Below are 12,496 nucleotides of genomic sequence, written 5' to 3'. Positions count from 1 at the left end.
GTTAGTTACACTCGCAGTAGCACAGGAACAGAGCCGGAGAGAAAAAGAGCGAGGAACAACGACGTCACATTAGAAAGGTATAGTAATCATCCACTATTTTCAGTTGCAGATTATAAAGGATTCAGATATCATGCAGGCCCATATGACAGAGAATGTGCATCTTCTTTTTGTTTTAATATTTTAATTTATATTTAATTGTGTTGTGGTTTGCAGTGTTTTGTGTTGTTTCACGTTAAATTTGTTTAAATAGTTAAAAGTTTAAAATGTAAATAGTTAAAAGTTTAAAATGTAAATAGTTGTTTTTTGTATTATATGATTTATTTATTACATTTTATGTGGAGTGAATAAATAAAGTATATTTATAGTGGCCCTTAGAGACAAAGCATGTACAAACTCCAAAACACGTACAAACTCCTAAGCATGTACAAACTCCAAAACGCGTAAAAACTCAGACGCACTTACAAACCCCGAAGCATGTACAAACTCCAAAACACGTAAAAACTCAGAAGCACGTACAAACTCCAAAACACGTAAAAACTCAGAAGCACGTACAAACTCAGAATCACGTACAAAAGACAACAGAAGTGCTCCAGGATGCTAGGGCGCAGTGTTGAGCTTTTGTTACCTAGTGGCTACACAAGCCAGGAAGTATCAACAACCGGATTTGGTGTGTGGTAGTAACAGGTAAATGAACTTGTTTTTTTAAATTATTTGAATAAATATGAGTGCTTGTCTATAAATACACAAACAATACACACATGCTTTCAATTGTGTAATTTAAGTGATCTGGGTAGCTCTGTTTTGGAAGTTCAGTTAACGCTAGAAATGTGTTTTGGAGTTTGTACGTGCTTTTTGGAGTTTGTATATGCTTTAGAGTTTGTATGTGTCATGATCCTGGGCCATGTTGGCCCAGCAGTCTTAGTATTCATGTCTTTTTGTATTTTGTTCCTTATTTGATTTCCCCTTGTGACTTTTATCCCCTGTGTGCCCCTCTATGTATCTGTGAGCCCTCGTCTCCCCTCATGTTTCATTCCATGTTTCCCCAGCCCACTATGCCCGTGCTCTCTCTCTCCTCCTGTCTGCACCTCTGTGTACTTCCTGTTTTACTTTGACAGTCTCTCGTCAGTATGCGTCATGTTGTGTTCACTCCTGCCCTGTCCCGTTACGATTATCTGTGTCAGCTGTGTTCCCCGTGTGCTCCCACTTCCCTTGTTAACCCTCTGTGTATTTATGTGCATGTCTCCCTCAGTTCAGTGTCGCGTCGTCAATGTCTCCTCCCCGAACCTGTGTGTCTTTCTGTGTTCCCTCGGTCTTCTGTTAGTATTCCCAGTTTAGTTCTGTTTCGTTTTTAAGGCCTGCAATAAAGCAGTGATTTTGAGTTCAGTTCCTGTCTCCGTGAGTTTTGCATTTGGGTCCTCATCTGCCTCCACACAGCCAGTTCATGACAGTATGTGCTTTGTCTCTAGGGGCCATATATAAACATACATAAATAAAACCACTTTTTTTACATTAGTAATTCCTTTTCTGCATAATTTTATATTATTGTTAATGATAAATTAATTAAAGCAACAAAACAACCTGAAGAGCCGGTTCGGAGCCGAAAGAGCCAGCTCTTTTTAGTGATCCGAGCCGAAAGAGCCGGATCTCTAAACAGAGCAGGAAATCCCATCACTACTGCTTACTCCTAATGTGAGGAGTGATAAAAAACCTAATAAGACATTTCCAATTAAATTCCCGCCACTGTAGGGAATTTGTAGACGTTTGAAGTGAACCACATAACTGGTACCATGTTTCATCTGTAATTGATAGTTTTAGTTCCTGTTCCCATTTTGTCTTTACATATAAAGAGGTAAATCTTTGATTCTTCATCAAATTAGAGTATAATTTGGATGCTAGTTTAGTAGTTTTCTGCTGGTAGGCGTCGCACATTGTTTCAATTAGAGGGTTAATCATCTCAGCTTCAGCTATCTCTTTATTGTAATAATCTCGAAGTTGTAGATATCGAAAAAAAATCCTGGTTTTCCAATTCAAACATGTCCCTAAGCTCTTGAAAGCTCCTAACTTTGTCCTTTTTGGTAATTAAACAGAGAGCAGTTCGGCCCCTGTTGGTCCACTCTTTGAAAGCCTTGTCATATTGTCCTGGTTTAAAACTCTTGTCCAAGGCTATCCATCTCAACTTCCTCTGGCCATTTTGCAGTTTTAAATGTTTGACAGTAGAGTACTACATTTGTAATGAAAACTGGGATATGGGATCGAGTTTTGACTTAAACCCTTGTGCTCCCCTTCGGGGCAGCCCCAGACCCCGGGGGTCCCAAAGTACCCCACCCTCAGTAGAGACAGATGAATGAAAATGAAAAAAAAAAAACAGAACGATCATTTGGGGTCGAAGAGTGCCCCAGAGCGATTCTAATGGGTTCGTCAGGGGATCGGGAAAGAAAACGTAGCACTTGGGGGCCACGCACAGAAGCTGCTGCGGCAGTGTGGGGGTCATTGATACCCCAGTACATAAAAATGAAGCATAATCACAATAATGCTAATAATAATAAGAAGATGAAGAAGAAGATGAAGAACAAGAAAAAGAAGAATACAACACACAGACGCTTCTGAGTTTTATTTTATTTTATTTGAAATTACACATATGATACAACTGAGGCAATCTGGAAGGCCATACCTTTTAGGGACATGCGCAATAGGGAGGGTGCGTTTTTAAAATGCCCCCCTCCCCCCCTGGGGCTGTATTTTTGATTACAATATCAACAAACTGTCCGTGTTTCAGGTGCTCGGTGCTGTACAGCGCCTTCGGTGGTTGTGAATACATGATCAGGAGACGTTGAATGGAAGGAATGAAACGCGGCGTGAGGAGTCTTTTCCTGATGCTGTAATAATGTTCAGCGTAAAAGTCATCCTCCAAGTGTCACAGCGGGATGGAACGGACACACGCACAGGCTCTGAGTTGGGAAACACAAGAATCTTTATTACAGCACACCAGGTGATCTATTTACAGAGGTGAGGGGGAAGCCGGGCTCCGGGGGTCCACACACAAAGGGAAAAGACGCTGAAAGTCCACACGCACTCCGTCCACTCCTCACGCTCCTCTCCACACTCCACAGAAAACACGATGACGTACTCCACTCCTCGCACACTCAATCACTCAGGAAACACAGGGGTTGGTCCAGGGAAGGCGGGTCGGCAACGGTCCAGCGACGAGAAACACAGAGCTGCCGTCTTATAAAGGAGCTGGAACACTCTCATAATGAGCCACAGGTGCGTGATGGCGACCGGGTGTGTGGACCAAGGGCAGAAGCCCACAGGTGAGCTCCGCCCTGGCAGAGGGAGGAGGGAAAGAGAGGAAGGGAGAGAGCAGGAACAAAATGAAAAACATATGTAGCCATACTGAGCCGACCGGGTAGGCACAGGGACCCTGACACCAAGACTCACAGACACTCGTGTTGTCTCTGGCTGGGGTGATTGGTCTTGCACCCGTTGCATGCTTCGGTGCGGTACTCGTTGATCACTAGGTTGAGTAGGTGATACACCTACGCAGTTTTCACGGTATCGACGAGTAAAGAAGACGCCCAACCGTCAAGCTCGGCGTCTTTAACTGAGAATATCCAAGGGCTCCACCAAGCCCCATGAGAACATAAGATGTAAAGTACGCTCCTGTGCCAAATAATCCCAGGGAAGCGAGGCGGAAGAATTCACACCGCTCCTTCAATTCGATCCTCTCCTCTTCTTCCTTTTTTCTTTGTTCTTCCTCCTTTCTCCTCTTCAGCCTTTCTCCTTCGAGCTTCTTCTGGGCCGCCTTATACATCTCGTTGGTGTAGTGGTTTCCTCCATTGAAATCCACCATTTCATCCAAAAGACAGCCCCAGAGTGTCGATCACAGCGATATTTCTACCGCCTTCGCCCTCTGCCTCTTTTCTGAGACAGCCGTCGGTGACAGACTCAGGCGAAACGTCTTCTTTGAAAGCGTTCGCATCCCCCAGGATGGTGTTTCCGGATGCACTCTTTCCCGATCCTGTTTTACCGACCAGAAGGAGTCTCAGTTCTTCACGGGTCGCAGAGCCTGCGGGGTTGGGGAAATGATAGTAACATTTGAATTATTCTAGAAAAAAAAAAAAAACATAAAACACTACGTTACACTAGGCTATTCTTTTGTTATCTTTGTATTGATGTTGACAGCAAGCAGTTTGTCCACATAAAGCGAGTACCACAAGCAGCACACAACCCTGGGATTGCACTTTACCTTTGTATCGATGTTGACAGCGAGCAGTTTGCCCACATAACGCCAGTAGCACAAGCAGCACACATCCCTGGATCTGGCCTTTGGTCGCCAACATTTTCAGTAAGCTAAGAAAAGAAGAAAGAAAAAAGGGGTGAAATTAAGGCACATTCAAGGAAAGTATTTCAGATCAGATTAGCAAGTTAAACCACACTGAAAATACACGTTGAATAAACCATGGCCCCAAACTGGTCGGTTGTCCCATGTGTTTCCCCCGTAGCTGCTCCAGACGCACACACAATGAGCCCTGGTTTCGCGACACAGGCGTAGCAACAACCTCCTTCTACTCCTCACTGCCTCCTGTATGTGTGTGTGTGTGTGTGTGTGTGTGTGTGTGTGTAGGAGGTACTGGGCTCCTCACAGACGGTGGTGTTCGCGAAACCCACTAGGGGTGGGTTTTGATAATCGATTTATCGATTAAAATCGATTCTGGCTTGGATAACGTGATATCGATTCATTAAAATCCTGAATCGATTTTTTAATATAATATAATATAATATGTTTCGGGCATATAATATAATATGCCCGAAACGCCAGAATCTCAGGTTAAACCTCACAAAATTTCAAGAACCACCAAACAGCTAAAACAGTAAATGAGAGCAGGTACACAGATTCTGCACAAAGATGTACAATTTGTACGTCAATTTTGTACTTTTTTTTTACATTAGTAATTCCTTTTGTGCATAATTTTATATTATTGTTAATAATAAATTAATTAAAGCAACAAAACAACCTGAAGAGCCGGTTCGGAGCCGAAAGAGCTGGGTCTTTTTAGTGAGCCGAGCCGAAAGAGCCGGTTCTCTAAAAAGAGCCGAAAATCCCATCACTACTACATAGGCTATATATCGACATATGAAAGTCTTATATATTATAAACCAATAAATTTAGAATGGTTGCAAATTTAGAAACGATCAAACCTCATTAAGGTCGCATAACATTTACATGACATTACACAGAAACAAATATAAAGCTAAGAATTAAGAATCATTCAAACAAAATTACAAAATGAATACAGAATGACTTATCCATTAAGAAATGCAGCTTCAATATAAACCTTTAAATGTATAACAAAAAGAATCTGCATAACTAATGCTTAATAGCATGTAAAGTATAAAAACATCTTTCCAGATTATGCAGATTATTTTTCATAAAACACACCAACACTACATCTGAAGACAACAAGGATTAACGCCTACAGACTGTGCTGACAAAACACTGGAATTTAATTCCTTATTCAGTGAAAATGAAAGTGTACAATTTCAGTTAATTCATAAATGACGCACTAACTTTGATCCAGAATACATAAACACACCTTTGCTTTCCAAGTATCCCCGTCACCTTTGAACACAGATAGATAGGGTTATTACTTCCTGCCTTCCAGGCTTCAACGTGCATCCTGGATTGTGATTCAGTTCTTCTCTATCCTGCATAGCAACATTAATTGAACAGATTTCGTTCATTGGCGCTCTGGAAAACAGGCTCTTTACATTTCTTGTGTGGAGAAACTAGGGTTGCCAACCGTCCCTTAAAATACGGAATCGTCCCGTATTTAGAAACAAAAGTACACGTCCCGTATTGAGCTAATAAGGGACGCACTTTGTCCCGTAATACAGTGAGAATCAAAAGTAGTCTATAAATGTTAATGGAATTAACGCTTTGTTTGAAAACATAATTCCCAGCCCCTCTCCTGCTTTGTGACCAATGCGCTGACAGCACACTTATGACAATTCGAGTATGACAAGTCAGATTATCGCTTATCTCATTGGTCGAGGAAAGGTCGCTTACGGAGAAAATACCGGAAGACAACAGATGACCACAACAAGAAGCATGGCCAACAGGGGAACAAACGCCGTCACTGCGGTGCAAGTCTCGGACGACAGTACACCTAAAGCTGGGCAGACACTGTGCGATTTTTTCAGTCGCGTTATTCAGCTCCTGCTCAAACTGCACGATTGACTCGCAGGGGTTAGAAGTTGGTAGGTCACGATGCAGGTCTCACACTATACCGCCCGATGCTCTGATGCGACCTGAGTGCTCACACTGTGCGTCCATAAAATTAAGGTTATAACAGAAAATCTGTCGCTCGCTCTCTCTGTCTCTCACTCACACAGACACACCACCACCATCAACTTTGCTAAATTGCTAATGAAAAACATGATCAGGCAGCTGTGATTTAGCAGCGATGTAGATCCAACTATTTTCACGGTTGTTGTGGTCGTGATAATTTTGTGAGGCCACATCGAAAAGGCTCGGATGAGCTTTTCAAAGTTCTACAAGTTGTGCCTCCATCGCTTGTGTCCAGATCACACGCTGCACAGCCGTGCTGCTCCGTCTTTTTCACGGCGTTTACGTGTTTGCGCGCGAGCAGTGTGAGCGGCTCACGAGCGATTGATGATCGGGAGCTGGTCGTGAGGTGTTAATCACTTCTCGTTACCCCACGTATACTACACGACGCACGATGAAGGCCAAAATCGGTCCGATCACTCAAAAATCGGCTCAAAATGGGCCTAAAACCGCACAGTGTGAGCCCAGCATTAGAGCAGCAATGTTTGTTCCCCTCAGAGAAAGGGAAGAATGGGAAAAGGAAAACACCTGGCTGGAAAACGTTAATATGGGCATGTGCAGTGAATATCAGCGCTATGTGGCCAGAAGTGTGATAATATAATTTATTTTGTGTAATAAACGACTGCAAGGATAGATGATTACAACAAATAGATGACTAATACATAAAAGTAATACATAGATGAATAATGATGATGAGTTAAGATGCGTAATCATGGGAACAAGCGGGTTTTCAAACGGGAGCAGCTGATTAGCATTAGAAAAGCTGAAATAATACCTCAGCTGAAGCCAATTGTACTAAATGCACTAAATGTGCACTGTTACAAGAATATTTTTCTTTCTATTGTTTTCTATTATTTTAAGTTAAGCAGGACAGAGTTCTTTTAAAGAAAGATTTACTTATATTCTCAAAAGTTAAGCATGACAGGCTTCTGTTTAAGAAAGAGACCTGTTTTACTGTGTTAATGTTGTCATTTTGAGCTAAAAATAAATGGCTAAATGATCATTTGTTTCACATGTGTTCATATCACAAAGAATACACATCTACTTAAATCAAATTCAAGTCAAAGGGTTAAAAAAAATAATTTCACACACAAAAAAAGAGCTAGAAAATTCACCACACTGGGAAGGGTGAAGACAACTGGGTCGCCCGGCCCTGGCCACGAGGTGTCCCTTATTTATTTTTCAGGGAGTTGGCAACCCTAGGAGAAACCAAACGTCCAGCAGTAAGTAGAAACGCTCTGTGTTAATGTGACAGTATATACGGGAAATTAACTTAACCTTGCTACTCCACGTAAAAGCTCTGCTCAAATTGCGATTTGAGTTAGTGGCCTACTCTTAAGCTTTGTGAGTTTTTGTGGAGAACACCGAGGCTCTCTGCTCTAGTCCCCGGGTCGTTGGGGCTTCCTGTTTAGCTGCAGAGTTGTTTACAGCGCTGTCGGCCGCTGTTTTTCCCCCTTTTATTTACTTCCGTGTGTGTGAGTGTGTGGTTATAAGTAGTTTTAAACCTTGTGATCCACAAAACAGCATAACAGTAAAAGGAGAACTGACTGCCTTACAGTCAGTGCAGGAGCAGCGGATTTGCAGTTTGGACGCATAGGTGTTAACGTCTTCTGCCCTGATAGCAGCTGGGGAAGGACTATCCTCCGCCTGTGAGCGCCTTGGCACGGGTGAGGTGCCCACGGCAGTACCGCTGCTTATTGAGAGTAAGAGCGATACGCGTTTTCACGTCAAAAAGTCGTCATAAATAAGTCTCCAATAATACCAGGAAAAGTCGCCAGATTTGTCGCTAGTCGCTTTTTAGAAAAAAGTCGCTAAGGGGGTCTAAAAACTCCCAAAATATAGAGACAAAGTCGCTAAATTGTTAACACTGCGCAGGCTTGCTGCTGCTAAAATTAAACAGAGCTCCCTGAAAGGCACAGCCAATCACATTGGCCATATTTGTCACGTGACGTAGGACTCCAGTAGCGAGCGTAATTTAACTTTTTCTGCACCGCTGGGTGAATGAGACGTTGACAGATCGTTTTTTCTTTCTACCGGTTTTCTTTTTATTTACTCGAAGAGATCAAATTATTGGTGGGGACAATTCAATCATCGCTGGATATTGGTGGGGACATGTCCCTTCCGTCCATGCCAAATCTACGCCCTTGCTTTGAATACACAGGGAAAAGAAAACAAACTTGGCTGCAAGTCTCGAATTGGAGGCTGGCTTGACACAAGTCGGTTTTGCGCTATACAAATCAGCCCTCTTAACACTGTGACCTTTCCAGGTGAAAGAAACGATAGTGATCACAGTGAGTAGAAAACCTGGGTGAATGTGGCTGGCTTTATGTCGGTTGAGGAATGTTGCTGAAATGTACAAGTTAACTTTGCGGAAAATGGTGCTCAGAACGCGGATAGTCTGGGAATCACATTTAAACTTAATAACTAACAGACCGCATTAATTAAAATAATGATAATTACGAAACACCGTAAATGTTAGTCTGTTTTAACGACTGGTCATCCTCAATAAATATTTTTAATGCGATGCATTTTTGTCAAGCACACTGACTTTCGAAGTTTACAATGGTGAAAAATGAGGAAGTAATATTGTCTCTTTAACGATGGAATGAAATTGCAACTGAATTAGAGAAGAAAAAAACCCGAAGACGCTATTTGAAATCAAAACAGTGCATTTCCACTGCTAAAAAAAATGAAAGAAACATATTACAATATATTAATTTCGTGACAGAAGTCATGCCGGTAACTTTTTTGTTTGTTTGTGTTTTTTCAGATGAGGGTGTTCTGCTGCTGTACTGCTTTCCTGCTGCTCATCCTTATTCCCACAGCCTGTGAAGGAGGCAACATTTTAGTCTTTCCCTCTGAAGGCAGCCACTGGGTAAACATGAACATTCTACTAAAAGCTTTACACTCCAGAGGACACAACATCACTGTTTTACGTCCCAGCAACAGCTGGTACATAAAAGATGACTCATCCTATAATACCATTACAGTTCTAGTGGAGAATCTCTTGGATCAGAAGTTCATCACAAGACTTGTGTCTGACTCCATACAATTTGAACGAGGGGCCCTCCCCTTGACGAGTTTTCTTCAAATGAGTGGAGGGATGATCAGCTTAATTCTTGATGTTCATAAAGCTGTAGCTAATTTTGTATCTGCAATACTAGATGACAATGACTTGATAAGAAAACTAAAAGACAGCAAGTTTGACCTGTTGCTTGCTGACCCCTGCTGGGGTGGTGGAGTCATTGTGGCCAAATATTTGAACCTTCCTTTGGTTTATAATGTTCGCTGGGTATTAGGTACAGAGGCTCATTTTTCCATAGCTCCATCACCATTATCTTACATTCCTGTGACTGGAACTGGCAATACTGTCGAGATGACCTTTTTTCAGAGAGTTAAAAACATGCTTTTACACATCATAACTCAAACACAGAACAGCCTGGCGTTTAAACTAGTATACCAGAAAACAGCTGACAAATATCTTGGGCCTGGTCATGATTTTAATGAGTTAATGACTGATGCAGACATTTGGCTGATGAGAGTGGACTTTGTGTTTGAGTACCCACGGCCCACAATGCCTAATGTTGTTTATATTGGAGGGTTCCAGTGCAAACCTGCTAAACCTCTGCCTCAGCACTTGGAGGACTTTGTGCAGAGTTCTGGAGACCATGGCTTCATCCTCATGTCTCTGGGAACATTTGTGACTGAACTTCCTTCTGACATGGCAAATGAGATCGCTGCAGCTTTTGCTAAACTACCACAGAAAGTCATCTGGAAGTATAAAGGTGACAGACCAGCCAATCTGGGTAATAACACTTTACTGGTGGACTGGATGCCACAGAATGACCTTTTGGGACATCCAAAAATAAAACTGTTTGTGGCACATGGAGGAACAAATGGAGTCCAAGAAGCTATTTATCATGGAGTCCCAGTTGTGGGCATATCCTTTTTTTTTGATCAATATGACAACCTGCTACGTCTGAAAGAGAGGGGGGGCGCTAAGATACTTACATTAACTACAGTGGACAAAGACAACTTCCTGAAGGCCATAGAGGAAGTCCTGAGTGATCCCTCGTACAGGGCGAACATGCAGAGACTTTCCAGGCTACACAGAGATAAGCCAGTAAAGCCACTGGATAACGCCCTCTTCTGGATAGAGTTTGTCATGAGGCACAAAGGAGCAGCTCACCTGAAAGCACAGTCCTACAGAATGCCCTGGTATTCCTACCACTCTGTAGATGTAGTTTTGTTCCTGGCTGGAACTATGCTGCTTGTGCTTTTAGCAGTTTTTTTCTTTATTAAATGTTTATACGCTGCAGTGTGTAAATATAAAGTGAAACGTGAGTGATAACGTGAGGTATTTTAGTGGGGTCGTGGGTTGATCTTGACTTCCTGGTTTGCCTGAACTAATGCCATGTTCAGCTTTTTTGTAAATGATCATTAGCCATAATTATGATATAAAATGCAGCTGCATCTTTCTTTTTTGCGTCTTCTGCAATTTATTCTAACCTCAGCTCAACAGTATTGCAATAACAAGTTGTATTTGTCAGTTTCGGAAAGGCTCATTTTCTCTCATCACTCAATGAGTAAAGACAAGAAGGATTAATCCATACTGTAAGGCACCATTTTGTCTTAAGCTGAATAAAGGCAGAACAAAAACTGATATTAGTGCAATTTAAATTCCATTTCATATGCATTCATGAGTTAAACCAAAAAAATCCCCCAAACAAAGTTCCACATATCATAGGGATCACTGTAAATAAACTGCTCACCTCTGGGAATTTAAAATATCTCCTGAGTTTGGTTACCTACTGCTTTCTTTGATGCTTGAGCAAAACTACTTTAAACCCTCTTAAAGGATAACATGGAGAGATTTACAAAGCTACAAGATAAGAATACAAGAAAGCCACTGGATAGCTCAGTCTTCTGGATATAGTTTTACCTGAAAGCAGAGTCCTAACATACCCTGGTGTTCTTACCACTTTGTAGATATAGTTTTGTTTCTAGTTGGAATCATGCTGCTTGTGCTTTTAACTGTTGTTTATCTTGTAATGTGATGAAACACTGCATTATGTACAAATAAAAAGAAATATGAGTAATCAGAAAGTAAGGATTTTCTTAACTTTTTCAATTTTATATCATCATTTCATTTTCTTATGATATTTCAGCAAATTTAATAATAAATAAAACACTTAAAATTATTCATGGCTAAACCACAAAATTGAGCTTTTTTTTAATGCAAACTCACCAGTGCACTCACCTGCCATCGTCTGTTACTGCTGTTTGGCTTACTGAATCTAATCCATTGTACAGATAGAAATGTGTTTCGTTATAGGAAGGACCCAAAGGTTTATTTTTTGTGTAATAAATACATTTAAGTCAGATTCACTGTAGTCAAAAGAACATTTCACACTGCAGTAATTAATGTGAAGTGTTGTGGTTCTGTTGTGCTCTGACCTACCTGCCCCTCCATGTAGAAACATGGAAAGCCTGAGGCAGGGAGATGGAACAGGTATCAACAACAGATGTGACCCTGATCAAGTTAGAAGGCATGAAAAGAAACAGCTGGGAAGGTGGTGGGCTGTAAAGTGGTCAGCACATGTGCCAGAAACTGTAGGCAAGATAAATCAGCTTGAATAGAACAACCTATGTGTAATTATCAGTAAGATCATTAGAAAGATACTTGGTATGGCAATGGGGAGGAATTGATGTCAGCTGTTATCATCTAGCCTAATGGGATTGTGGGTTAAGCCTGTCTTCGTGGGCTGAAGTAGTGGTATGATAAATTTGTTGTTCTAAAATAATTTCGGCTCAGAGAGACGAAATGTGTGCGGAGCTGGCGGCACCAAAACACTACTTGGTTTTCTGAGAGGCTCCATTTGATTACCATCATAAAACATAATAGTGGCATAAAATGCAGTTGCGTCTTTCCAATTTGCTACTTCTCCAACACATTCTAACTATAGCTGTACAGCATCGCAGTCACCAGTTGCATTTGAATGAAGAAAAGAAGGATTAGTCCATAAAATGCCACCAGCACACCGACAAGTTCTTTTTGTGTTCAGTGAAATAAAGCCACATTAATTTTAATCAGAACTGAAATGGCATCTCATGTGTTGCTTGTTCTGTATTCCATTATTCATTGCTAAT

The 12,496-nt window shown here is 41.4% G+C and overlaps 1 protein-coding gene and 1 pseudogene across 5 annotated transcripts; one reads left to right on the top strand and one right to left on the bottom strand.

The window, feature by feature from the left end:
- Positions 1–2,609: 2,609 nt before the first annotated feature.
- LOC146678307 (GTPase IMAP family member 2-like) lies at positions 2,610–8,067 on the bottom strand. The gene is made up of 4 exons (XM_085381163.1): positions 7,903–8,067; positions 5,595–5,706; positions 4,247–4,350; positions 2,610–4,066 (listed from the first exon to the last, which is right to left on the bottom strand). Exons 2-4 carry the CDS (start codon positions 5,675–5,677, stop codon positions 3,852–3,854), a joined length of 402 nt encoding a protein of 133 aa, XP_085237289.1. The 5' UTR covers positions 5,678–5,706; positions 7,903–8,067; the 3' UTR covers positions 2,610–3,851.
- Positions 6,058–11,547, top strand: LOC146678306 (UDP-glucuronosyltransferase 2C1 pseudogene; annotated as a pseudogene). 4 transcript variants are annotated; one of them, XR_014907380.1, is made up of 2 exons: positions 6,058–6,258; positions 9,117–11,547. The product of XR_014907380.1 is annotated as a UDP-glucuronosyltransferase 2C1 pseudogene, transcript variant X3 (transcript). The 4 variants fall into 4 exon arrangements; XR_014907340.1 differs by lacking the exon at positions 6,058–6,258 and adding an exon at positions 7,130–7,569; XR_014907433.1 differs by lacking the exon at positions 6,058–6,258 and adding an exon at positions 7,828–8,049.
- The last annotated feature ends 949 nt before the right edge of the window (positions 11,548–12,496 follow it).

Source organism: Rhamphochromis longiceps, linkage group LG1 (assembly GCF_057381845.1).
Source record: "Rhamphochromis longiceps isolate RC_006_pf linkage group LG1, R_longiceps_female_GT1.1, whole genome shotgun sequence".
NCBI lineage: Eukaryota > Metazoa > Chordata > Actinopteri > Cichliformes > Cichlidae > Rhamphochromis > Rhamphochromis longiceps.
Note: the sequence above shows the minus strand (reverse complement) of the source record. Positions and strands in the feature narration are given on the sequence as shown.

What these genes read in the sequence shown, in the direction of transcription:
- LOC146678307 (XM_085381163.1), bottom strand. Translation starts at nt 5,677, where the DNA reads ATGCACGTTGAAGCCTGGAAGGCAGGAAGTAATAACCCTATCTATCTG. An exon ending in GGGATACTTGGAAAGCAAAG is followed by an intron (nt 4,351 to 5,594) that starts GTGTGTTTATGT and finishes TTCTTTTCTTAG; the next exon opens with CTTACTGAAAATGTTGGCGA. An exon ending in CTGTCAACATCGATACAAAG is followed by an intron (nt 4,067 to 4,246) that starts GTAAAGTGCAAT and finishes CCAACCCCGCAG; the next exon opens with GCTCTGCGACCCGTGAAGAA.